The sequence below is a fragment of the Dendrobates tinctorius genome, unplaced genomic scaffold (genome assembly GCF_039654945.1).
Source record: "Dendrobates tinctorius isolate UK_male_01 unplaced genomic scaffold, ASM3965494v1 ptg000191l, whole genome shotgun sequence".
Taxonomy (NCBI): domain Eukaryota; kingdom Metazoa; phylum Chordata; class Amphibia; order Anura; family Dendrobatidae; genus Dendrobates; species Dendrobates tinctorius.
This window is the reverse complement of record NW_027361858.1, coordinates 14,199,377-14,224,798: the sequence shown is the minus strand read 5'-3', so window position 1 is coordinate 14,224,798 and position 25,422 is coordinate 14,199,377. Positions and strand designations below refer to the sequence as shown.

General features: G+C 40.9%; 1 protein-coding gene across 1 annotated transcript in view; it reads right to left on the bottom strand.

Annotated features, from left to right (window-relative positions):
- The window catches only part of LOC141055732 (WD repeat-containing protein 64-like), a 113,019-nt gene that overhangs the window by 64,869 nt on the left and 22,728 nt on the right, over window positions 1-25,422 (bottom strand). The window contains exons 4-11 of the mRNA XM_073552421.1: window positions 23,760-23,870; window positions 20,566-20,780; window positions 20,051-20,185; window positions 18,678-18,757; window positions 10,135-10,274; window positions 7,009-7,135; window positions 1,804-1,952; window positions 278-401 (exon numbers count right to left, since the gene is read on the bottom strand). Of these exons, the coding sequence (XP_073408522.1) occupies window positions 278-401; window positions 1,804-1,952; window positions 7,009-7,135; window positions 10,135-10,274; window positions 18,678-18,757; window positions 20,051-20,185; window positions 20,566-20,780; window positions 23,760-23,870 (1,081 nt within the window). The remainder of the gene's footprint in view (window positions 1-277; window positions 402-1,803; window positions 1,953-7,008; window positions 7,136-10,134; window positions 10,275-18,677; window positions 18,758-20,050; window positions 20,186-20,565; window positions 20,781-23,759; window positions 23,871-25,422) is intronic.

The window sequence follows — 25,422 nt, the reverse complement described above, 5'->3', positions numbered from 1 at the left end:
TTGCAACTACACTCTCCATAGTTCAATCTCTGTTGCCCTGCTGCACCAACATCACCTGTCTGCGTTGCATAATAGCTACCCATCCAGACCCAGGTTTCTAGAGGATCTACCTCACCAAGTTAGATGTAACACTTTGTTTTAGTGAATCTACTTTATTTAATTAAAAGATTTATTTAATTTTGGACTTACAGTATCATTGTTTTCATCAGTCCCCTTTTCCCTTAGTTATACATATGGTAAATATTTTGTTACTTTTTTAAAAGCAAAAATAACAAACCATTATAAGCTCCGGTAGCAAAATAGAATCCATTCATATGAATATCAGCAGAAGTCACTTCAATCGTTGCTCCATGAGCCTCTTTAATTTCATATATTTGATGACCTGTCTCCATTTCCCAAACCTACAATAAATAGAAGAGTTGTCAAAGATAGTTGTAAACTTATCTCTCTACTTCCAGAAACATACAAAATGTTAGTGAACTACTTTACACTATATTCCCCCCAGTTGTTGTGAGGATGGCCAACTGTTTTTCACTGACCGGAGGGGTATATTTTGTTTTGGTAGGGAAATTTAAAATTAGCAGCACCAGGACTTTAGCGATAAAGTTCTACTAATTTATTTTCCACCACATATGCATGACATTGTGTTTTTGCTTTGATCCCTTCAACACTGCTTTCTTCCCCATGTTCAGTGGTCCCATCGAGGCTTCTGTCTGAACCTCCCTCAGAAAACTAGATTTGGGGCGTATGCAATGATGGAGTCATTGACTATAATGGTTCAGACGGAGTCACCGTGTGCTCTGTCGTGCATCATTTTCATGCGTGTACGCCTACTAGAGTCAGACATCAAGATGCAGTCCATCAGTAGGTGTACGACCGACAAACCACACAAGACAGAGAACACAGATACTCTTTCTGCACCATTATTGTCAGTGGACCCATCGGAGCACATGCCCGATGCCCGAATCTCATTTTGTGTCTGATGTAAGCCACGACAGGACCACTGAACATGGCAAAGAACACAGTGTGAAAGCACGCTAAGCACTAAGCAATCTTTATTGCCTTGGTCCTACAGGAGGGTTTATTCCAGCCCAACAGAAGTAAGACAGTAGAGGACCTGAAAGAACACTGCTTTTAGATGGTAAGGATCTACCGAGTGTGGGATCACATTATACCCTGCGTCAGCCCCTTCCAGGCCCACGAGACAGGCATCAATACTGGGATCTAGCAGGTGGTGATTATTGGTACAAAGACTGTTTTCATTTGTTGTCTGCCTTTAAGTCGGTGCCTCTACCTTAGTACCACTACCAACCTTTGCATCTCATAATAAACCAAAACTAGAAAGAGTAATACCTCTTCAAGAGTGAATAAAAAAAGATTGGGCATAAAACATCTATGACTCTTCTTTTCAACTCTGAGCACAGCCCACATGTTCACTACCACTAGCCCCATCCACAATTTACAGCAGCTGTAGTTTCTCTTAATCCTTTGGAGGAGATTAGGACAGTGGAAACTTTGCAAAGTTCATTGAGAGCAAATACTTCGACTTTACCAATGAGAGGAGAAGACAGTAATCGGGGATGGACCCAACACTTCATAGACCCCATAGCAATTGCGTAGGCTATCTGCATTATATATATGCATTTGCCCAGTTATTTACAGTACATGTCTAATTTTTACATTCAACATCTGCCCTAGTGTGTGCTTGTCTTGCTAGAAATTCAGTCTAATGACATACACATTATTATTAGCAAATTTGCAGTATATTTTATATCTTAATAAATTCTTTGCATTCAGAGTTACCTTTAAAATTGATTCTGAACAGACACTGAGAACTTGATGAAAGACCTTGTTATATACCACAGCATTTATTGACCGTTGATGAGAATGCGGGATTTGTCTTGTATCCTGAATCATTCGTGTTAGGGGCCAAACATCTAACGTGCATGAACCTGAAAAGATAGGAATGCATCACAAAAGAACATTATTCATCAATATCTAGGACCTAAATAATGCCATTAAGGTATTGTATGTACACCATGTGCCAAATTATTATGCAAATTGGATTTAAGTGTCATAAATATGTATGGTAATATTTTGCTTTTCAAATAAACTCATGGATGCTATTGTGTCTTTGGATCAATGAAATCAATCTCAAAGACTTGTGATAATTAGTTTTCCAGGTGAGCCCAAGAAAAACTACTTAAGAAGAATGTTCCACATTAATCAGTAGGCCGCAGGTTTCAAGCAATGTGGGAAAGAAAAAGGATCTCTCTGCTGCCAAAAATCATCAAATAGTGCAATGCCTTGGACAAGGTATGAAAACATTTTACATTTCATGAAAACTTAAGCGTGATTATTGTATTGTGAGGAGAGTTGTGGCTGGTACAGAGCACAGATGACTTTGTGCAGATAAAAGCATAATGAGGAAGGTTTCTGCCAGAAAAATTAATCTGATTATATGAGCAGCTACTAAAATACCATTAGACTAAGTTCACTTCTCCAGTAGTCAACCATTAGAAACGGATCCAGCAGTAATCCGTTTTTTTGTCCTGTTAAAAAATAATGATTTCAGCTATATGCTTTGTTTTTTTAACATTGAAGTCTATGGAAAACAGATCCATTAATTAGCCATCCATTTTTCTTTCATTGGAAAATGATCCATTTTTTGCTTACTGGATCAATTTCAAATGGATCCAGTTGAAATCAATTTTTTTACCAGATAAAAAGTTGTGTCTGCACAACTTTTTCACCTAGAAATTGCTGTTTGATCGCTTCAAACTGATGATTACTGGACATATGAACATAACCTTACAAAGCAGCAAACATCTGCTGATGCCTCTGTAGTCCCACCAACCTCATCATTTACGATCCTCCAGAGGCTTGCAGTTGTGCATAATCCTACTATTCAGCCTAAGCTAAACAGTGTTCACAAGCAGAAATGGTTGCAGTGGACCCAAACATACATGAAGTCTAATTTTAAAGCAATCTTATCTGATTAGTGACATGAAACCCTGGCTGGACCAGATGGATGGAGTAGTAGATGGTTGGCGGATGGCCACCATGTTCCAACAAGGCTGCAATGTCAGCAAGAAAGTGTCAGAGTAATGTTTTGGGTCGGATTCATGGGGAAAGAGCTGGTAGACCACTGTAGGGTGCTTGATTGTGTGAAAATGACCTAAAAAAAGTATATAGAATTTCTGACTGACCACTTTATTCTATATTTCATAAAGAAGAACCATGCCATCAGTAGCAAAATCATCTTCACGCCTGACAATGCACCATCTCATACTGCAAAGAATACCTCCGAGTCATTGGCTGCTATGGACATAAAAGGAGATAAACTCATTGAGGTGACAACCATCCTCTCCTGACCTCAACCATATTGAGAATGTTAGGATAAATATTGTTATCATTGTGAGGTTTATCCAATAAAATTTGATTCATACTCTAACTGCTAATGACTTGAACATTATTCTGACTCATTTGAATCAAACATTTAGGGAAATCAGAGAAAAATAGCATTTGCATAATAATTTGGAAAGTTGAGTGCATTTTTTTCCTTTACTGACATTGAACCTTGCAAAAAAAAAAGTTCCATCAAGTTCAGCTTTCCTTGACCTGTTATACATTTATAAGCCACAATGCCATTTGTTGTGAAAAAAGCATTTAGCCATTTTTTACATGCTTGTATAGCATCTTCCATTACTACCTCTTGTGGTAAGGCATTCACCAGTTTGACTGCGCTAACTGTAAAGATTCCTTTCCTATTTAGCTGGTCTTTTTTGCATCTGACCTTTCCCGGCGCCTGTGCACTGCAGTAGTTTAGTCTGCCCTCAACATGACAGATAAGTAAGCCTGCGAAGGAGCGTGATGCCGGGGAGCCTGTGTGGATGATGCAGGGATGCGTCATCCATATGAAGCAAGCAGTAGGGTGGCATCACAAGAAGGTGGGAGGCGCCAGACCAAGATCTGCGACATCCATCGGACCGGACCGCCCCGCAGGTGAGTATAATAAAAGTCATTTTTCTTCTCTTGCAGGTCTGATCAGGGGCAGAATGCTGTAGATAAGCCCTGAAAGGCGGTGGCCGAAATGCGTATTGGCCAAACCTGGTGACAAATTCCCTTTAATGTATGTGCAGTAATATGGTTACTCCGGCCTAGGTGCATTACTCTACATTTATCTACATTAAACCTCATCGGCCAAGTATTTGCCCATGTAGACATCTTATCTAGATAGTTTTTTTAATATTATACAAGGGATTATCCAAAAAAACGAGAATTACTTAATTTTTTTTATTCAATAACATCTTGAAAACATTACTCCCCTTAAAAATACTGTTCATTAAACAGTGTTTTTTCCACTGTTCGAAACATCTTTTATATTTTTCTGAACTAATACTGTTAAGTGCCGCCTTCCTGAAAACGCTTCCTCTTACGTTTTTCTTCATTCTTGGGAATAAGAAGACATCACAGGGGGCTAGGTTGGGTGAATAAAGGGGGTGACCCTGATTTTTTTCTTTCAAAAGTCTTCACAGGGGATGAATCTTGGTGTTACGCCTATGATCATGAAAGAAAACAGCAGTCTAGCCAGTGGAAGACAGCTTTATCGCCAAAACAAAAAAAGCGCGAGAAGTGAAATCAAATTTCAAGTCCATGATGGTTTATTATTTTACATCAAAGGAGTCGTTCACATTGAAATTGTTCCTCAGGGCACAACTGTGAGCCAACATTACTATCTGCAAGCCCTGAAGCTATTGCGTGAGGCAGGGAGAAAAATAACAACCTGAATTGTGGCGATTGGGTGACTGGCTGCTTCATCATGACACCATGCCTCCCCACATACAGGTGCATCTCACAAAATTAGAATATCATCAAAAAGTTTAATTTACTTCAGTTCTTCAATACAAAAAGGGAAACTCAAATATTATATAGTCATTACACACAGAGTGATGTATTTCAATTGTTTATTTCTGTTTATGTTGATGATTATGGCTTACAGCCAATGAAAACCTAAAAGTCATTATCTCAGTAAGTTAGAATACTTTATAACACCAGCTTGAAAAAAATATTTTAAAATCCGAAATGTTGGCCTACTGAAATGTATGTTCAATAAATGCGCTCAATACTTGTCGGGGCTGCTTTTGAAGCAATTACTGCATCAATGTGGCATGGCATGGAAGCGATCAGCCTGAAGCACTGCTGAGGTGTTATGGAAGCCCAGGTTGCTTTGATAGCAGCCTTCATAACACCAGCATGAAAAATAATTTTAAAATCCGAAATGTTGGCCTACTGAATTGTATGTTCAGTAAATGCACTCAATACTTGGTCATGGCTCCTTTTGCATCAATTACTGCATCAATGCGGCGTGGCATAGAGGTGATCAGCCTGTGGCACTGCTGAGGTGCTATGGAAGCCCAGGTTGCTTTGATAGCAGCCTTCAGCTCATCTGCATTGTTGGGTATGGGGTCTCTCATCTTCCTCTTGATAATACCGCATAGATTCTCTAAGGGGTTAAGGTTAGGCAAGTTTGCTGGCCAATCAAGCACAGTGATATTGTTGTTTTTAAACTAGGTATGGGTACGTCTGTCAATGTGGACAGGTGTCAAGTCCTGCAAGAGAATGAAATTTCCATCTCCAAAAAGCTTGTCGGCAAAAGGAAGCAAGAAGTGCTCTAAAATTTCCTGGTAGACGGCTGCGCTGACTTTAGTCTTGATAAAACACAATGGACCTACACCAGCAGATGACATGGCTCCCGAAACCATCATTGATTGTGGATACTTCACACTAGACCTTGGAAATCAAGGTCCCAGAGTCTGGAGGAAGAGTGTAGAGACAGACAATGCAAGCTGCTTGAGGTCTAGTGTGAAATTTTCACAATCCGTGATGGTTTGGGTGTCCATGTCATCTTCTGGTATAGGTCCACTGTGTTTTAACAAGACCAAAATCATCGCAGCCGTCTACCAGGAAATTGTAGAGCACTTCATGCTTCCCTCTGCCGACAAGCTTTTTGGAGATGGAAATTTCATTCTCCAGCAGGACTTGGCACCTGTCCACACTGCCAAAAGTACCAATACCTGATTTAAAAACAACAGCATCACTGTGTTTGATTGGCCAGCAAACTCGCCTGACCTTAATCCCATAAAGAATCTATAGGGTATTGTCAAGAGAAAGATGAGAGACACCAGACCCAACAATGCAGACAAGCTGAATGCTGCTATCAAAGCAACCTGGGCTTCCATAGCACCCCAGCAGTGCCAAAGGCTGATCGCCTCCATGCCACGCCTCATTGATGCAGTAATTGATGCAAAAGGAGCCCCGACCAAATATTGAATGCATTTACTGAGCATGTATTTCAGTAGGCCAACATTTCGGATTTTAAAATCATTTTTTTCAAGCTGGTGTTATAAATTATTCTAATTTACTGAGCTAATGACTTTTGGGTTTTCATTTGCTATAAGCCATAATCATCAACATCAACATTAACAGAAATAAACACTTGAAAAACATCACTCTTTTTGTAATGACTCTATTTGAGTTTCACTTTTTGTATTGAAGAACTGAAATAAGTTAACCTTTTGATGATATTCTAATTTTGTGAGATGCACCTGTAGAGTTAAAAATTAATCAGTTTTTGGCAAAAAAAAAAAAAAAGGCATGACAACAGTTTCTCAGAAGAATGTAAAAAGTGGAAAGACCATTGGGATAAGTGCATATCATCTTAATGACAATATTTTGCAGGGGATTAATGTTTTTAAGATGTTATTTTTCATACAAAAATAAATAAGTAATTCTGGGTTTTTTAGGTACACCCTTCCTACTGTTATGCTCAATTTTTAATATCCTACATAGTTTTGTGTCATCTGCAAAGATTGATACTTTACACTCAATCCCATCCACTAGGTCATTAATAAAGGGATTAAAAAGAGTTAGGATTAACACAGTCTTGTGGTCCCCACTGCTAATACTTATTTCCATCAATCCATTTGCTTAATATAAATCTCTTACCAGTGATAAGTCTAAGATGCTTATTATCAAATATCATGGAGTTTATTCGCCTGTCACAAGGTCCTTGCTGGGTATCAGAGAAGACTTGCAGTAATGAAAGTGTGTATAAATCCCATACTCTGAATCCCTGCAGTACAAAAACGTACAAACAGATTTGCTCTAGATTTTTCAGTTCGCAACCTTGAACAACAGTTTAGTCTGTATATAGATACATTTACATATTGTATATAGCCATACATTCATTTGCTTTTTCACCTCTGTACAGATTATGATATAGAGCCAGCTGCAGGGGTCTAACTACAGTGGGTGCAGAGGTTGCAGTCTCACCCAGGTACTGTAGCCTAGGGGACCAAAAGGTCCCATTGGCCAATATATGTAGAACAATACTATTAAAGACTCATGATAGTTGGGAGCCCTGCATGTCATCAAAGCTGGCTATGCAGATATTGAGCCAGTTGGATGTCTTAGGATATTTTAGCTTTGAGGCCTGTAGAATTGTGAATGCAGCCCTGGCTATATAACAACCAGCAATCTAGGTTTCACAAATACTGCATACTTGAAAAGCTAATTACACAAATTTTCTTTTCTCAGGCAATTTAAGCAGCCCTTTTTAGGACTGAGGCTTTTTCATTCTCTTCCTTGCATCATAATGTGCAGGTCTGAAGTAAGGGAGAGGGGTCTGCAACTGTCCCTGGAGCTGGGACCCTCACAATCACTGTCCCTGGGGTACTCTTGAAGATAGAGAGGCCTGGGTCTCCAACTTTACTATGCTGCTGAATGCACACTGAAACTATTCCATCCCTCATCCATGGAGTTATGAGACTGACGTGAAACAGATGGTACAAACTGGACAGACAGAGAAAAAGTCTGGGATGAAAGGAAGCTAAAATCATACAAAAACGTTCATGATGAAACAACAACGTGGAGAACAATAGGAGTGACCAACCAAATGGGAGAGAATAGGGAAATACACACCAAAACTATGCAGATAACTTCTAGAGAAAACACCAACTGACTGTCACAAATAAGGACTACTCCTTCACCACCAAACTGGGTAACTGGGTAGTAAGCTATCGACAGCAGGAAACAGAGGCAACAGTTAGTTTAAATAGAAGGCCCTGCAGAGTGATAGGATAGGCCAAATAGCAAATGGTAAACACCAGCTGTAAGAAAGGAGTGGATGAAAAGGCAAAGGGTAATCATCACCCGGACAGCAACCGGATCTCCAATGGCTCAGTGGATAGAGACACTGTCAGACAAACACAAGACTGCCGGATCAAATTCTGAGGCATGATAGTACCCCCTTCTATGAGGGGCTACAGGACCCAAAGAAATCATAAACCACTGATGCCACTGACAGAACCCCATCACTAGGCAGCCTGCATGCAAATCTTTTGCATCAACCACGGCAATAGCCTTCGGACTGACCACCCTTCCTTTTAATGTGATGTAGCCGTTGACGTCTGATATGTCTGGAGCCCAACACCTGCTCCCCTCTCTCTTCTTGTCATGCAAATTCTTGACCCCAACATTCTTAGTATTAGGTAGCGATGTCAAAGAAAAATCAACATTGGGTTGACTGAGGACAGGGGCTTTAGAAAATGCTGTTTTGAGGGCAGCAAAAGCATCCAACGCCTCCTTAGACCAAGATGATAAATCAGTACCCTTCTTGGTCATATCAGTAAGAGGTTTGACTATAACTGAAAAGTCTTTAATGAACGTAAAAATAGTAATTGACAACCTTTAAGAACCTCTGTAAGGCTTTACAGTTAGTTGATTGTACCTAATTCAGGATGGCTTGTACCTCGGCGAGGTGCATCTGAGCATCATCAAAAGGCCTATGCGGGGGAGGAGCTTCACCCTCCATCACCGAATCCTGATCCAAAACAGAAGGAGGAGGAGATCTCGTAGATTACAGGGATTTAGATAAACAATTGGAAAAACAGTTATTCCTCCAAGTCTTAACCTCACAAATCTCCCAGTTAATAGTAGGATTGTGATTAAGGAACCTGGGCATAACTAACACAATTTTAGCTGGCAAGGAATGTAGAACCATAAAGCACACCCACATTCATGCATATTTTCTCAACCTTAGAGGTGACATGAGTCTGGATAAGGGGTGAACTATCAATTGCAACTACTTGAACAGGATTACCAAGAGTTATAACTGTATAACCACACTCGCCAGCAAATTCATTGTCAATGAGATCTAAGGCAGAAACTGAGTCAACAAATGCAGAGGTAAGAATGACCCCAGATTTGGTATGCAGAGGTAACAATGACTCCAGATTAGATAGCCAAAGACATCTGTAAAAAACAACCCATAGTCTCCATGTGAGACAGCCTCAAACATTAGCCTTAAGAAACTCTTTATTGTATCTCAGACACTGAATCATCACATGACCCGTTCCACCGCAGTACAGACAAAAAAAAGCAGGAGTTTCTAATTTTACTCCCTCCATGGAAGCTCTACAGGCCCCAATCTGCATCGGACAGCAACCCGATCTCCAGTGGTTCAGCGGATAGAGACGCCAGCAGGCAAACACAAGACTTCCGGATAGAATGCTGAGGTATGACAATCACTGATTTAGCATTGTGCCCCCACTGTTTACAGTTTTTCCCTGCAAGGCAGTGCTCCTGGTCTGCTCACCATTTATCCCTTGAATAGGGTCGTACTGCAGTTCCCTAGACAGCCAGGAGGCCAGGGTTGATTGGGAAGGGGAAAAACAGAAGAGGATGCAGTTCTAAACAACTACTGTGTTGCCATTACTCTTAGGATTGGTGAGGGTCTGGGAGGTTAACCCAACCCAGTAATGCAATGATGGTATATCCTACAGAGACATGGTACTTTAAGAGGTTAAGTAACCTATTTTGGTATAAGCCACATTATAATGCTTAGTTTTCCCTGTAAAGCTGAAACAATGAGGCTGCCAGTAGTGGGTCTCCTTATCTCCTTATGATACCTTTATCCTTAACTCAGAACTGCATTATGGAAGGAATTGACTTCTCCATTCTAACTCTATGGTGTCCATCTGATATGTTCTAACATATTAATTTGAATAGTTACAACTTTCAACATAGAAGTTATATTAGCAGAAGCATTTCATCTAATATAGAATTAATTACCCTTGCAGTTGACAAACTAATAATGTGCTGGTCTTTTTCATTGACTGAGATGTCTGCAATTGAGTATAAATGGCCAACTAATTTTTCCATAGGTTTCTTCATAAAATTTGGATGCCACAAGCGTATAACTTTATCAGCTCCTGAAATGAAGTAAACTACATAGTAAACTAGTGCAAACTAGTAAAAACATTAATCAAAAAAGATACATGTTGCATCGACTGTATAAAGCGTATCAGTGGAAACAGTGTTTCATATTGAGCAGTATTACATCCTGTGCAGACAACACAATGGGCTGAAGGAAAAAGGTTTCAAACAGGAACATTAACTGAATAAATCCACAATTCCATGTTAATTAATCTATTTAATTTGATATACAGTATTTTTTAGATCCTTTTTTCTGTCCCAGTTAAGCTAGCCATTAATATTGACAAAGAAGTTGCCCTAAATTGCTGATCTGTGTGGCATCTAACTGCGCCTCATATTTTTAAGGCTTTTCCAACTGCATAACGCCTCCTTCACATGTCATGGTGTTTCCAGTACTGGTGAGATCTGTGGTCTGTGTCTGTGTGCAATCCATGTGTATGTGTGTGCTTTCTGTGTGACATCCGTGTGTCCGTGCGCTGTCGATATTCGTGCATCCGTGTGCTGTCAGTATGCTGTCAGTGAGCTGTACGTGTGACACATATGGAATGAAATGCAGCACAGAAATTAAAGAGTTATTAAAGATGTGCCAAGATAGAGAAAGATAGCGATGAGGAACATAGATGATAGAGAGAGAGAGCGATAGAGAGTTAGATAAACACTGGGGGATTTTTATGTATTAAATATAATAAAAAAGTTATTTAAAAAATGGTGTGGGGTCTATTTTGAAACTAGCACAGATAAATCAGGCAGCTGCAGGATTCTATTATCAGGCTGGGACGTTCCATTTTTATTGGACCCTTCCCATTTAAAAATAGAAGCCTGCAGCTGCCTCAGAATTGGATCATCATATTAGATGTGCCAATTCTGGCACTTTGCTCAGCTCATCTCGATTGCCCTGGTGCGGTGGCAATCGGGGTAGTATATCGGTTTGATGACAGCTGTGATTTGTCAAAAATTACAGCTGCCATCAAGCTCTGGGGTTAGTAATGGAGAATTGTCAGTCAGACACCCCCATTACTAACCCTGTAAGTAAACAACACTAAACACACAAAGAAAAGTCCTTTATTGTAAAATGAAAACCCAGACACCCATTTTCACCCATTTATTTCCCAAAAAACCAGTCCCGCAGGTCCACTTTAATCCTCGTCGATAACCCATGATGATCCCCGACACTGCTTCATCTGAAGACTGTGATGAACTGTGACATCGGTAACGTTACTTCTGACCACAGCCGAAAAACATTGAGAGTGATATGATGTGATGAGCCAATTCTGCGGTGGCTGCGGACTTCTTTTTGGCTGGGGAGGGACCATTAACCATGGACCGTGGCAGCCTGATTGTAGAAGCTGCAGCTGTCTGCTTTATCTGTTGTGACAGGGTCCCTTATAATGTATCACACCAGGAGATATGCATCACAGAAGGGTTTATTTTATGTGATATGGGCTTGAAAGTTTTGATCCAGCATTTCATGTTTGGAGGGGTTAATCCTCCATTTTCTGGGCCAAGCTTAGTGTGTGGCGCAGTGCAGGAGGTAACCGCCCACCATGTCTCCTCACTGGGTGTTGCCTGTATATAATCAGGTGTGTTTGGCACATGAGGAGAGTGGTTGGGAGTCTATCAGGGTGAACAGATTTCCATGTGTCCAGGCTGGACACTAGAGAGTGGTCTGTGTACAGAGAGGGAGAAGCCTTCCTGTATGTGTGGTTCCAGACCGAGCCTGCATGATGGACATTGCCCGGTCTGTGTGCCCACAGGCCTGAGGGATCAGAACCTGGCTAAGGACATGTTGGTATTGTTTTGCCTGCTGTGAAGGACGTTTACCTTTTTGTTTTGCTTATAGGGTTATGAAGTAAATGAGCCTGAACAGACTTTGAGAAGAAATGCACCTCCTCTTTTCACCTGAGTGAGTACAGACCCCTTACACTGTGCTAGTTTTAAAATATAGGGGGGACCCCATGTGGGGAGGAGGGCCCCCGCAGAGTGTCCGGGCCGGTACCAAGGGGACCGCCATCTAGGTTCCTAAGGGAACTGTGCCCGGGGAGCGAAAGAGGGAGGTGGACGGCTGAGAGTGACAGAACAGCAAGGGGAGGGGCGAGTATAAATGGGACAAGAAACGTGCAGGGAAGTGAGTTGGCAGCACGGAAGAGACAGAGCAGGAGACTGTGTGAGTTTGAGAAAGCCGGAGCAACGGACAATGAAGGGAGAGGAGGCCAGCAGCTTAGGGGACATTTACAGTGGCCTGTCGTTAGGAGACGCCGGGATTACCGACCAGAGAATACCGCTTCACTCCAGTCCGGAGTCGCGGCCTATCCACGGACATCCGCGGCCGTTGCCGCTGTACTCCAGCCTGTCACGCACTGTCCGCTGCCTCTCGTGGTGACTACCGCTCGACTTCAGCCCGCAGTTGCGGCCTACCACGGCCTCCCGTGGATGCTGCCGCCCAGGTGCAGCCCGCTGCTGCGGCCTGTTCATCACCGCCCACAGTTGCCATTCCCTCTCTGCAGTCGGCAGTTGGGGCCTGCTCCTCGCTAGCAGAGAGACTTGGTGCATAGCCCCAGGCCGTGCACGTGGCCTGTAAACCGCCATCCCTGGAATCTGCGACATAACCCTGCTTGGGGGGACTGGAGTCTCCATAAAACCCGTGACAAGCGTGACCCCGCTGTCTTCATAGGGGGTCACCACCTCAAAGGACCCCTTCAGGGCCTGTTGTGCCCCCACTCCCCTGGGTGCCGGAGCACCCGAAGACGACGCCAGATCCTCAACAACTGGGCCCAGCAACTACGACACCAAAGTATATTCTTCAGAGACGCCAAGGGATGACATAACGGATAAGTGACAATATAGACACTAAGGACCCGTAGTCGGCCATACTGCGGCCTTATAGTAGGCGGCCTCTGCCAGGGTAGTTGTACTCCCTTTAATAGTGTTTGGTTGTTTTGAGTCCCTGCGTGGACATTTATTGTTATTTTTTTCTGGTTGCTTAGTATAGCCCTAGTGGCATTCATTTATAAAAGTTATTTTCAAAAGTATACTCAGTCTCGCGACTCATCACTGCATCCTGTGTACCTGCTTTACCACACCCACATCATTTTTTAAATGTAATTATTTATTTCACGGACCACTACAACAGTCATCAGCGTCGCCTGGTCTCTCTGATCGCAGGAAGAACAGGCAAGGATGATGACAGTTGTAGTCAGCACCCGGCCCCTCGGAATAGCAGTGACTGTACCGCCAGAGCATTTAATTTTAGTACTTGTCTCACGTATGTCACACGGATGTCATCCATGTATCATCAGTGTGCGGCAAGAATTTCCTCTGTGATTCCAGAAAAAAAGGACATGTCTGCAGGTTTTTCACACAGACACACAGTCTATGTGAAAAAACTGACATGTGAGCACCACCATAGAAAACAATGGGTGTGCGTGAGTAATGGATGAAACCAGTTGTATTCTAACATGTCTGGTCTCAACGGAGATAAGTAAGAAAAAAATTGGGGCAGTATTTGGCACTAAAACACTAGATGCCCTGTTGACAAGTTGTGCAGCATCAGGAGTATCGACAGAAGACATTGACTGTTTGTAAAATATAATAAATATATACAGCTCTGGCAAAAATTAAGAGACCACTTTCAAATATTCAGTTTGTCTGATTTTTCTCTTTATAGGTATATTTTTGAGTAAAATGTAAATTGTTCTTTTAGTCTATAAACTTCTGACAACATGTCTCTGAATTTTCAAGCAATAAATTTTGTATTTTTTTTCTGACAAAGAAAAATGGACAAAATTAAAAAAAACAGTGCTTTCAGACCTCAAATAATGCAAAGAAAACATATTCATAATCATTTAGAAACAACAATACTAATGTTTTAACTCAGGAAGAGTTCAGAAATCAATATTTTGTGGAATAGCCATGATGTTTAAAAACAGCGTTCATGTGTCTTGGCATGCTTGCCACCAGTCTTTCACACTGCTTCTGGTGAAAAAATGAAAGCAGTTCTTCTTTGTTTGATGGCTTGTGACTATCCATCATCCTCTTGATTACATTCCAGAGGTTTTCAATGGGGTTTAGGTCTGGAGAATGGGCTGCCCATGACAGGGTTTTGATGTGGTGGTGTCTTAATTATTGCCAGAGCTGTAAAATATCCTAATTTATAAATGTACATACAGTCATGGCCGAAAGTGTTTGCATCCAGTATTTCTCCCAGAAAATGATTACACATGTTACCATTGCACATGTCTTGTTATACACATATTTATTTCCTTTGTGTGTATTGGAACAACACAAAAAAGCGGAAAAGGCAAATTGAACATAATTTCACACAAAACCGCAAAACTGAGCCGGGCAAAATTGTTGGCTCCCCAAACTTAATATTTGGTTGCACAGTCTTTGGAATAAATAACTGCAATGAATCGCTTCCTATAACCATCAACAAGCTTCTTACACCTTCTGCCAACAGCAATTTTAAGATATCTCAACAGATATTCAATGGAATTTAGATCCAGACTCATTGCTGGCCACTTCACAACTCTCCAGTGCTTTGTTTCCATCTATTTTTGGGGTGATTGTCCTACTGGAAGACCCATGACCTAGGATGCAAACCCAGATTTCTGACAATGGGCATTACATTGCAACCCAAAATCCTTTGATAATCTTCAGATTTCATGATGCCTTGAACACAGCCAAGGCACCCAGTTCCAGAGGCAGCAAATCAACCGCAAAATATCTTTGAACCTTCACCATATATGTAGGTTCTGTGTTCTTTTCTTTGTAGGCTACATTCCATTTTCAGTAAAGAGTACAATAATGTGCTTTGTCAAAAAGCTCTATCTTGGTCTCATCTGTCCACAGAAGCCTTTCCCAGGAAGGATTTTGTCTTATTCATGTACGTTTTGGAAAACTGCAGACTAACTTTTTTATGTCTCTATTAAAGCAATGGCGTCCTCCTGGGTCTCCTGCCATAGTGTTTCATTTCATTCAAATGTTGATGGATAGTTCATGTTGACGCTGATGTACCCTGAGCCTGCAGGACATTAAATTTCTTTTGAACTTCATTTGAGCTGCTTGTCGACCATCCAGACTATCATGCATTGCAACCTTTCATCAATTTTTCTCTGCGGTCCACATTCAGGGAAATTAGCTACAGTGCCACAAATTGTAAACCTCTTGATTATGTTGTGCACTATGGGCAAAAGAACAACAAGATCTCTGGAAATGGAATTGTAACCTTGAGATTGTTGACATTTTTCAACCATTTTGGATTTCAAGTCCTCAAACAGTTCTCTTCTCCTCTTTCTGTTCTCCATGCCTAGTGTGGCACACACAGACATTCAATGCAAAAATTAAGTCAACTTCTCCCCTTTTAATCTGGTTTCAGGTGTGATTTTCATACTGCCCATACCTGTTACTTGCCACAGGTGAGTCTGAACGAGCATCACATGCTTGAAGCAAAGCTGTTTACCCACATTTTTGGAAAGGCACCAACAATTATGTCTGTCTTATTTCTGGGGTTTTGTGTGAAATTATGTCCAATTTGCTTTTTTTCTCTGCTTTTTTATGTTGTTGCAATACACACAACAGAAATAAACATGTGTATAACAAAACATGTGAAACTGCAATAATTTTATCTGAGAAATACTTTATTTTCTGGAACAAGGGTGTAAACACTTTCAATCAGGAATATATTTAACAATAATAAATTTTATTTCTATAGCGCCGACATATTCCACAGCACTTTACATTTCAGAGGGGACATGTACAGACGATAGACATTACAGCATGACAATAATCACATAGATCATGACAGATACCAAGAGGAATGAGGGCCCTGCTCGCAAGCTTACAATCTATGAGATATATAATGTGGTGTGACGGGTGATCGCGTGGTTAATGGAAGGTATGTGTCACGGGGATGGCAGCTCCCTGTGATGTAGCCCGGAGTGTTTTCTTAAGTAGTTGTTGTTCACATTAGGGTCCAGGCAATGGGTAGCTTTGAGAGTTGGCAGGGTCTGGCTACCCATGTACCACACACTGTGGTGAGGGGGCTCACTGTACCCCGCTTTGTCTGAAGATATGTGTGTAGTTGTGAATCTGCAGGACCTGTGATGAGGTCATGATCATGTGACTAGCCATGTGGTAGGTAACTGGGAGTGGTTACATGCTATCTAAGACAGGTGTGTTGCACATGGGAGAGAGTGTGTTGGAGACTGTCAGCCCAGACAGAGCTCCCATGTTCCAGGCTCAGACATTGCATAGTCTGGGAAAGCCGTGACGGCGACTCCGAGCCAAAAGGAGCTGACGGTCTTGAAAACCGTGTGATACTGACCGGGGTCAGAGAGAAATGTGTACAGGATGCCTCTGCGGTAAGAGGGATCTGGGAACCTGCGTGGCCAACAGGTAACGGTCTTGAAAACCATGTGATACTGACCGGGGTCAGAAAGACTGTGTGTGAACTGATATCTATCGGATACCTCTGATGACAAGAGGTATCCACAAACCTGTGTGGGCGATCCAACAGGTAATGGTATTGACAACCGTGTGTTATACTGACCGGGGTCAGTGAAAGAGTGTGTGAGAAGGGGCTATAGGGTGCCTCTGTGGATAATGGGTACCAGGGAACCTGTGTGGCCGAGCCAACAGGTAACGGTCTTGACAACCGTGTGTTATACTGACCGGGGTCAGTGAGAAGTATTTTCAGAGAGGGACTGTATCTGCATCCATGTGTTAAAGCTGAAGGTTTAACAGACAGTGTAATGGCTGCTGGAACTGTCTAAATATTAAACTGTATGGCTTAATTTTAACCCTGAGCATGCCAGTGTTTAGCTCAAAAACCTGCCAATAGAGTAATCCCCGTCCACTCACATGGTGGAACATTACTATATATATATATATATATATATATATATATATATATATATACAGATATATATATCAGTAAATTTGAATAATTAACAAAAACACCTGCAAAGGCTTTCCTAAGCATTTTTAGGTTCCACAACCGCTGACTTGACAGATGTCCAAAAGGCAGTCATTGACACACTCCATAAGGAGGGTAAGCCACAAAAGGTCATTACTAAAGAAGATGGCTGTTCACAGAGCATATTAATAGAAAGTTGAGTGGAAAGAAAAATTGTGGTAGAAAAAGGTCCACAAGCAAACGGGATAACCGCAGCCTTGAAATAATAGTTAAGGAAAAGGCCATTCAAAAACTTGGGGGAGATTCACAAGGAGTAGACTGCTGCTGGAGTCAATACTTTGAGAGCCACCACACACAGACATATCCAGGACATGGGTTACACGTGTCACATTCCTTGTGTCAAGCCACTCATGACCAATAGACAACACCAGAAGTGTCTTACTTGGGCCAAGGAGAAAAAGAACTGGACTGTTGCTGAATGGTCCAAGGTGTTGTTTTCAGGTGAAAGCAAATTTTGCATTTCATTTGAAAATCAAGGTCCCAGAGTCTGGAGGAAGAGTGGAGAGGCCACAATCCAAGCTGCTTGAGGTCTAGTGTGAAATTTCCACAATCAGTGATGGTTTGGGGAGCTATATCATCTGCTGGTGTAAGTCCACTGTGTTTTATCAAGACCAAAGTCAGGGCAACCGTCTACCAGGAAATTTTAGAGTTCTTTATGCTTCCCTCTGCAAACAAGCTTTTTGAAGATGGAAATATTATTCTTCAGTAGGACTTGGCACCTGTCCACACTGCCAAAAGTAACAACACCTGGTTTAAAAACAACAGTATCACTGTACTTGAATGGCCAGCAAACTCGCCTGACCTTTTCACCTCCATAGAGAATCTATGGGGTATTGTCCAGAGGAAGATGAGAGACACCAGACCAAACAATACAGACGAGCTGAAGGCTGCTGTCAAAGCAACCTGGGCTTCCATAGCACCTCAGCAGTGCCACAGGCTGATCACCTCTATGCCACGCCGCATTGATGCAGTAATTGATGCAAAAGGAGCCACAACCAAGTATTGAGTGCAGTTACTGAACATACATTTCAGTAGGCCAAGATTTCGGATTTTAAAATCATTTTTCAAGCTGGTGTTATAAAGTATTCTAATTTACTGAGATAATGATTTTTGGGTTTTCATTGGCTGAAAGCCATAATCATCAACATTAACAGAAATAAAACACGTGAAATAGATCACTCTGTTTGTAATGACTCTATATAATATATGAGTTTCACTTTTTGTATTGAAGAACTGAAATAAAGTAACTTTTTGATGATATTCTAATTTTATGAGAAGCAACTGTATTTTGTGTATTTATATAATACTCTCCAGGTAGTTGCTTTCTGTGTTATTATAAGATAAGTCAAGATGTATCTAAATGATTTACATCACCAATCAGGTTCCACGTTTTGCTTTTCAAAGGACTTATTGAGAATAGTCTTACCTCCTGTTGCGATAATATTTGCTTTCACGCAGTAGGCAAATGTAGTGACCCCCTCAGGAACCGAGAACACACTAACTGATCTGTGTATTAAAAAAAAACACAGTACATTTTATTTTGCGCTTCTGATGGGGGCAGAAAGACCTCACTGTTTTTGCACGTCCGTGGCCATCAACTATACGATTGTATTGAGTCACCCTTTAGTCTTTTAGGAAAGGCACTTTCAGCAGATGTTCCACCTTCAGTTCTAACTATGCTGTTTAACAATTTATTCTTTCAAGTGACATTACATATGACTTTTCTAAAAACATATTTGATGTTATACATCACTGAGATATCATTGGTCGTTTAAAGAGTAACTAAATCTTTACAAGTTTTTTTCTATATTTCAGTGCCCTTATAATTACAAGTAGATTTGGTAGGAGTTTGTGTCCTGGGACCCCACTGATTGCTCAAATGACAGCATGGCAAATAGTGGATGTTCAGACCACCCATTCAAGTGAATGGGGTCTGGTTTCGGGAACTGTTCTGGTACCCGAACCCCAAACTTTTTGTAACTGTTCGACCAAACAAGCCGGACCCGAACATCGAGGTGTCCGCACATCTCTAGTTGCTATCAATGAAGCTAACACCCTTAGTGAAACATACCTCCCCTCCAGTACTTTGCCAGTGACTTTGTCAAATCATGCAGAGCTGCTTCAGTTCAGGTCACATACCATAGCTCCAGGGGAAAGCATAAGTCACTTATAATAAGTGAGTATACAGACAAAAAAGCCAGGGCCCGCAGCTGCTGTTTTCTGCAGTATAAAAAAACTCCCTGCTTGTTTTATCACAGGAGTGAGTGTTTCTGCCACATCCTCAGCCCTCTGAACTTATCATTAATTAAATCAGTGATGTAGAAGCTTCAGTGACCACTGAGCGTTTATGTCACAGACTTGATTTATGATTAACTCAGAGGGCTGTGGATGCGGCAGCAACACTCACTCCTGTGATAAAACTGGCAGGCAGGGAAATATGTTTCCTCACACAAACAACTGTGGGCACCTTTATGCACTGATCTAAGTTAAGCAGTACACAGTGCTCCCCAAACTGCTAAAATGTTTTTGGCTTTCCATACTATACTTATATGATATCCCTTAATTTCTTAGCTGAATGTATGCTACAATAATCATGCACTTTCCATTCAGGCAATCTCAGCTTTCACATTTTATATTTTATGGAATTATTTCAACAATGTAAGGGATTTCAGAGAAGATAGGAGGTCCTCTGAATTAGAACTACGAGAGAACAACAAAGTTTCAAAGTAGCCATATATTGTTTTAATATTTTAAAATTGATTTTGTTATAATGATAGGAAAATATAATAAAGAACATACCCATCATCTTTTATCCTATTCACATGATCTAGAACCAAGGAATGAATGCTGTCTGGAGAGGATGACGCAAAGAGGTTTATTTCTGGGAAATACTTTATTTTTACAACCCAGTCATGGTGCAGCTTTCTTCTGAATCTAAAAATGCAAACAAAGTCATTGCTAGCTAAACTTTTGAAACAATTTTATATATTTATTAAATTCTCAGCTATTTCATTCTGGATGGGCGGGTGCAAAACCAATACTCCCAGTGACGTCTATCTCATGCTGGCCAACTATCCTGGAGCCAGCGGGACCTTCATGGATTTTGGAAACTGTGCCATGAGGGCATGGCCTGTCTCAATTTCAATTGTATCTGTGCCCACAAAGCGTAGAGACAGATGAATAGAATGGTGGAGCAGGAAGCCTTCAGTATGCATCATTTATGAAAAACAGATTCAACGACCTGATAAGAATGCAGCATATTTACTTTCTTACCCTGATAACTACAGATTTATGTTACAAAACAACTACCTCACCTCCTGAATCTTCTGGCATCTAAGACACCTGGATAAGACATCTTTGCGGACTTTAGATCTTCTACTTTGAGTTCATCATTTGAAATCGAATACAGACTCACAAATCCAGCGTCATCTCCTACCAAAATATCTTCCTGCAAGTACTGGCCTTGTGAAATCACAGTGCAAACGCAAAGGAGGCTGTGCTCCATTGGTTTAATGCAGACATAGCTATCCTTAGAAAGTAAAAACAGTTACACAACATTAACTAAAAAAAAAGTCAATTTGCATGTTCAGTATCATGTTTTATGGTGTTATATACCCAGTTATAGAAAGGTTTTTAAGCATGCAATGCCTATCTCTATATACTACATTACCACAGAGGACTAATAATAATTGTCATTTAAGGTAACTTTTCATTATTAATTGCTATATGTGTATATGTCTATTTATTTCTGGCCTATGTCTAATGTGCTACATTTTTCACCAGTTTCCTCATGTGCATGCTCAGTCTCTAATTTCCAGCTGAGCTAGTGGGTGGAGACTAGCTGTTATTATGTCTCCCGTATTCAGTCACATGAGGGATTCCTGTTTCTCAGGAGCAGTAGCCACCTGGAGGATATTATACAAAGGGGCAACCTAAAAATTTGCTAGAAAGCTGCAGCACCATTTAAGTATGCCTATGTGCCTTTTATTTATATTCTGCTTCTCACTAGGTTACCTCCTCCCCTTCCCTCTCCATAGACTTAAATAGACAGCTGTAACATGATACCTGTACTATTCATCTATGGAAAGTTTCCTAAAAAGACAAAGACCATTTTTCCCCCTTTAAAAATAAAGCTAATAAAAAATTACACATATGTGATACCGCCGTGATCAGAAAAGTCAGATCTATCAAGGAGCAAAAATGATTAGCCCGATCGGTAAACACCATAAATATTTTTTTTGTAATTCAAGAACACCAAAATTACATTTGTTTTGTTCACTTCACTTCCACAAAAAATTATGTAGCAAGAAATCACATCAGTCCCAAAATAGTATCTACAAAAATTTCGTTTTACCCCACAAAAAATAAGCCATCACACAGCCCTGTTGACCCAAAAATGTAAAACTTACGGGTATTGGAAAATGGTGACACAACCCAAAAGCAAACTTTTGATTATTTTTGTCACTAAAATAATAAAAAAACTGGACGTTTGGTATCACCATGATCTTATTGATGAGTAGAATCATATTGCAAAAATCATTTTTACCGCAAAATGTACACTATAAAAACAATTCCCAAAACAACAACTGTTGTCACAATTTCTCCTCACTTGGAAATGTTTTCCCATTTTCCAGTACACCATGTGGTAAAATGAAGAATGTATTTCAGAAGCACAACTCATCCCACAAAAATCAAGCCCTCGTAATTCTTCAACAGAAGAATTAAAGAGTTGTTACTCTGGAAAGAAGAGGAGGATCAAAACAAAAACGCAAAAATGGAAATTGGCCCCGTCGTGAAGGGGTTAAGTGAAAACTGAAGCTACAACCACAATAACTCCAGAGATTTTTTTCCTGTAATTAAAACAGGCTGCTATATGTTCACATGTAAATATCAATTTTATGTCCCCAAGTCTGTGTTGCCGAATATTATCATAGATTTTTATAGCAGTTGGCATTTTATTTTTGCATGATTATTTAGTTAAAGGGAACCTGTCAGTAGAATCAAACCTCTTAAGCTGTCTATATTGGGATGCAGGTGATAGGAAGTTGAATAAAATGATAACTTCATATCTGAAATCTGATGTCTTATTCCAGAGAAATCCAGGTTTTTCTTATAAGTAATTAAGCTGTTCAGGGCTCTGGGCCGGACACTGACCGGAATGAGAATTTGTCTCCTTTGCTTTTTTTAAATGAAAGATGTGTTTGTAATGAGAAAAGGCTCAGCTCTGCTGTAGTGTGTTAGCTGTCATCACAGACAGCTCTGTAGTAAGATCAGGGGAGTGGACTGTCAGTTATTACATGTCTCACACTGATTACGCCCACTTTAATTTACAATAAGCTGTGGAGGCAGATTCTTATGCAGAGCAGAGTCCCTGCCTATAGATCTGAACAGCTTATTTACATATTAAGAAAAACATGAATTTCTTTGGAATAAGACATTGGATCGCAGAAATCTTGGTATCATTTTATCTAACTTTCAATGTCCTACATGAGCATATAGATGGCTTGGGAGGGTTGGTCCTATTGATAGATTCTATTTTAGTCTATCTTGTTGAGGTTAATTCATAAAGACCGTGCTGAACGTTCCTAAGCTCCACCTTGTGGTGACAGTTGTAAAAACTGGAGGAAAGTGGATTAAAGTCTGCGCTGCCAGAGGCCCAATGTTGAGCAGGAAACAAGATCAGTAGAAATTTTTTACTAAACGATAACCTAGTGGAGATCATGTACAGTAAATAGCAAGGACACAAGTTTATGAACGTTTCCTTCACAACACGGAGCATTTTCCATACACAGTTCCAATTCTTTCCTCTTTACTTGCTCGTTCTTTATCTTCATTGTTCCACCCTACTTCACTACAACCCTGCTTAGGACTACAATCCAGTTAGCAAGAGTCCTATTCTCAACCCGCGGTTCCACATCTTCTTTCTCTTCTAGAGAACTATATTGCCAGTATGGCTGGGATTTACCTTCTCTGTATCTGATGCTCTGGCTCTCCCACCTGTGGCACTCTCTTTGTCTCACATACTCTGTCCCATCTTGGTCCGTTACCTCTCGGAGTTATAAACTCTGGGCTGTACTGCTAGGCATCCTTTCCCTGGACCCGTCTCAGATTGACCACTGTACCTATACTGTAGGTCACGTCTCTCTTTCTTTCCACTAGGATCTCACTATCCTTTTTCACAGACTCCTCTCATGTTAGGGACACCCAAATCATGCAGCATTACTACTGTCTAGACCTTACAAACGCTGGGCACTGTTTGACTTCCTGACAGGAAACTGTCTCTGTCCCTTCACCTTAGCCCCTCTCACTCTGGGCTAGTCCCAATCATTAACTTTAACTCTCCCTACCATCAGGCAACACACAATACCAACATTATTAACACATGTCCCAGTTCTCATTACCCAATATAATAATACACTTGTCCTTCAAGGGGGAACGTGGGTAATATGTCCATTTCCTTAAGGCTTATTACATAAACTGTAACTAATGTCAAGCCAAAGCGCACTACCTCATTCTTTCCATGACACTTGTAATCCCATATGACAATGCTGCTCTCTGTCACAGCGACCACTTTATTAAGTTGATTCAGGAAGTCACATCCAAAAAACCAGGAACTCTCCTAAGACACAAAAAGATTAAATTAACTGGCAAAAACAATCTGATCCAAAAAAAATGTGATAATTATAAAAGTACAACATTCCACATTTCCTCTATACATAATAACAGTGCCTTGCGAAAGTATTCGGCTCCCTGGAACTTTTCAACCTATTCCCACATATCATGCTTCAAACATAAAGATACCAAATGTAAATTTTTGCTGAAGAAACAACAACAAGTGGAATACAATTGTGAAGTTGAATGAAATTTATTGGTTATTTTACATTTTTGTGGAAATTCAAAAACTGAAAAGTGAGGCGTGCAATATTATTCGGCCCCTTTAACTTAATACTTTGTTGCTCCACCTTTTGCTGCGATTACACCTGCAAGTCACATGGGGTATGTCTCTATCAGTTTTGCACATCAAGAGACTGAAATTCTTGCCCATTCTTCCTTGGCAAGCAGCTCGAGCTCAGTGAGGTTTGATGGAGATCGTTTGTGAACAGCAGTTTTCAGCTCTTTCCACAGATTCTCGATTGGATTCAGGTCTGGACTTTGACTTGGCCACTCTAATACCTGGATACGTTTATTTGTGAACCATTCCATCGTAGATTTTGTTTTATGTTTGGGATCATTGTCTTGTTGGAAGACAAATCTCCGTCCCAGTCTCAGGTCTTTTGCAGACTCCAACAGGTTTTCTTCAAGAATGGTTCTGTATTTGGCTCCATCCATCTTCCCATCAATTTTAACCATCTTCCCTGTCCCTGCTGAAGAAAATCAGGCCCAAACTATGATGCTGCCACCACCATGTTTGACAGTGGGTGTTGTGAGTTCATTCTCTGGTTCACCAGTTGTGAATTCTCCTTCCAGACTCCCTCTGGTGGTAACAGGAGGTAGAGAGGCTGATTTGATTGGTGGAGATCTGCCACCTGAGAATGAGGATGACGATTGGATCTCAGGAGTCTCAGATTGGATTTAAGACAGCCGGCGCCCTATTCAGTTGCTGGTGATTCCTTCTGGCTTGTCAGCTCTTGGTTTTCAGCTCTGTTCCAGTCATCTAAAGCTAAGTTTTTCTGCTAATGTTCACACTTGATTTTGTTGGTCTATTCAGTTTTTGGTGTGGTCAGCCAGCCCCTGCTGGGGGCTGTGCTGAATTTCCACTCTTATTTATCAGTATTTTGCCAATTGGCTTTTTGTCCCATACTAGTTCAGTCTCTTTTTGCTCTGTCTCAGAATATTTCAGAGTGCTGATATAGTGGGAGAAGTCTAGTGACTTCAGGGTTAATTTTGCTATCAGAAGTGTTGGACATGATTTTTGTAGGGTTTTTTGCAGGTTGCAGACACCAAACTTTCCTGTCTAGTTAGTTTGGGCCCCATCATTTGCTCAGCCTATTTTCCTGCCTGTGTTTGTGCCTTCATCTTGTTTCACCGTCAATACATGTGTGGGGGCTATCTATTCCTTTGGGGTCTGCTCTGGGGCAGTTAGTTTTCCCTTTTCTTGCTATAGGCTTATTTAGTCCTCCGGCCGTGACGAGGCATCTAGGAACATCGTAGGCACGCTCCACATCTACTGC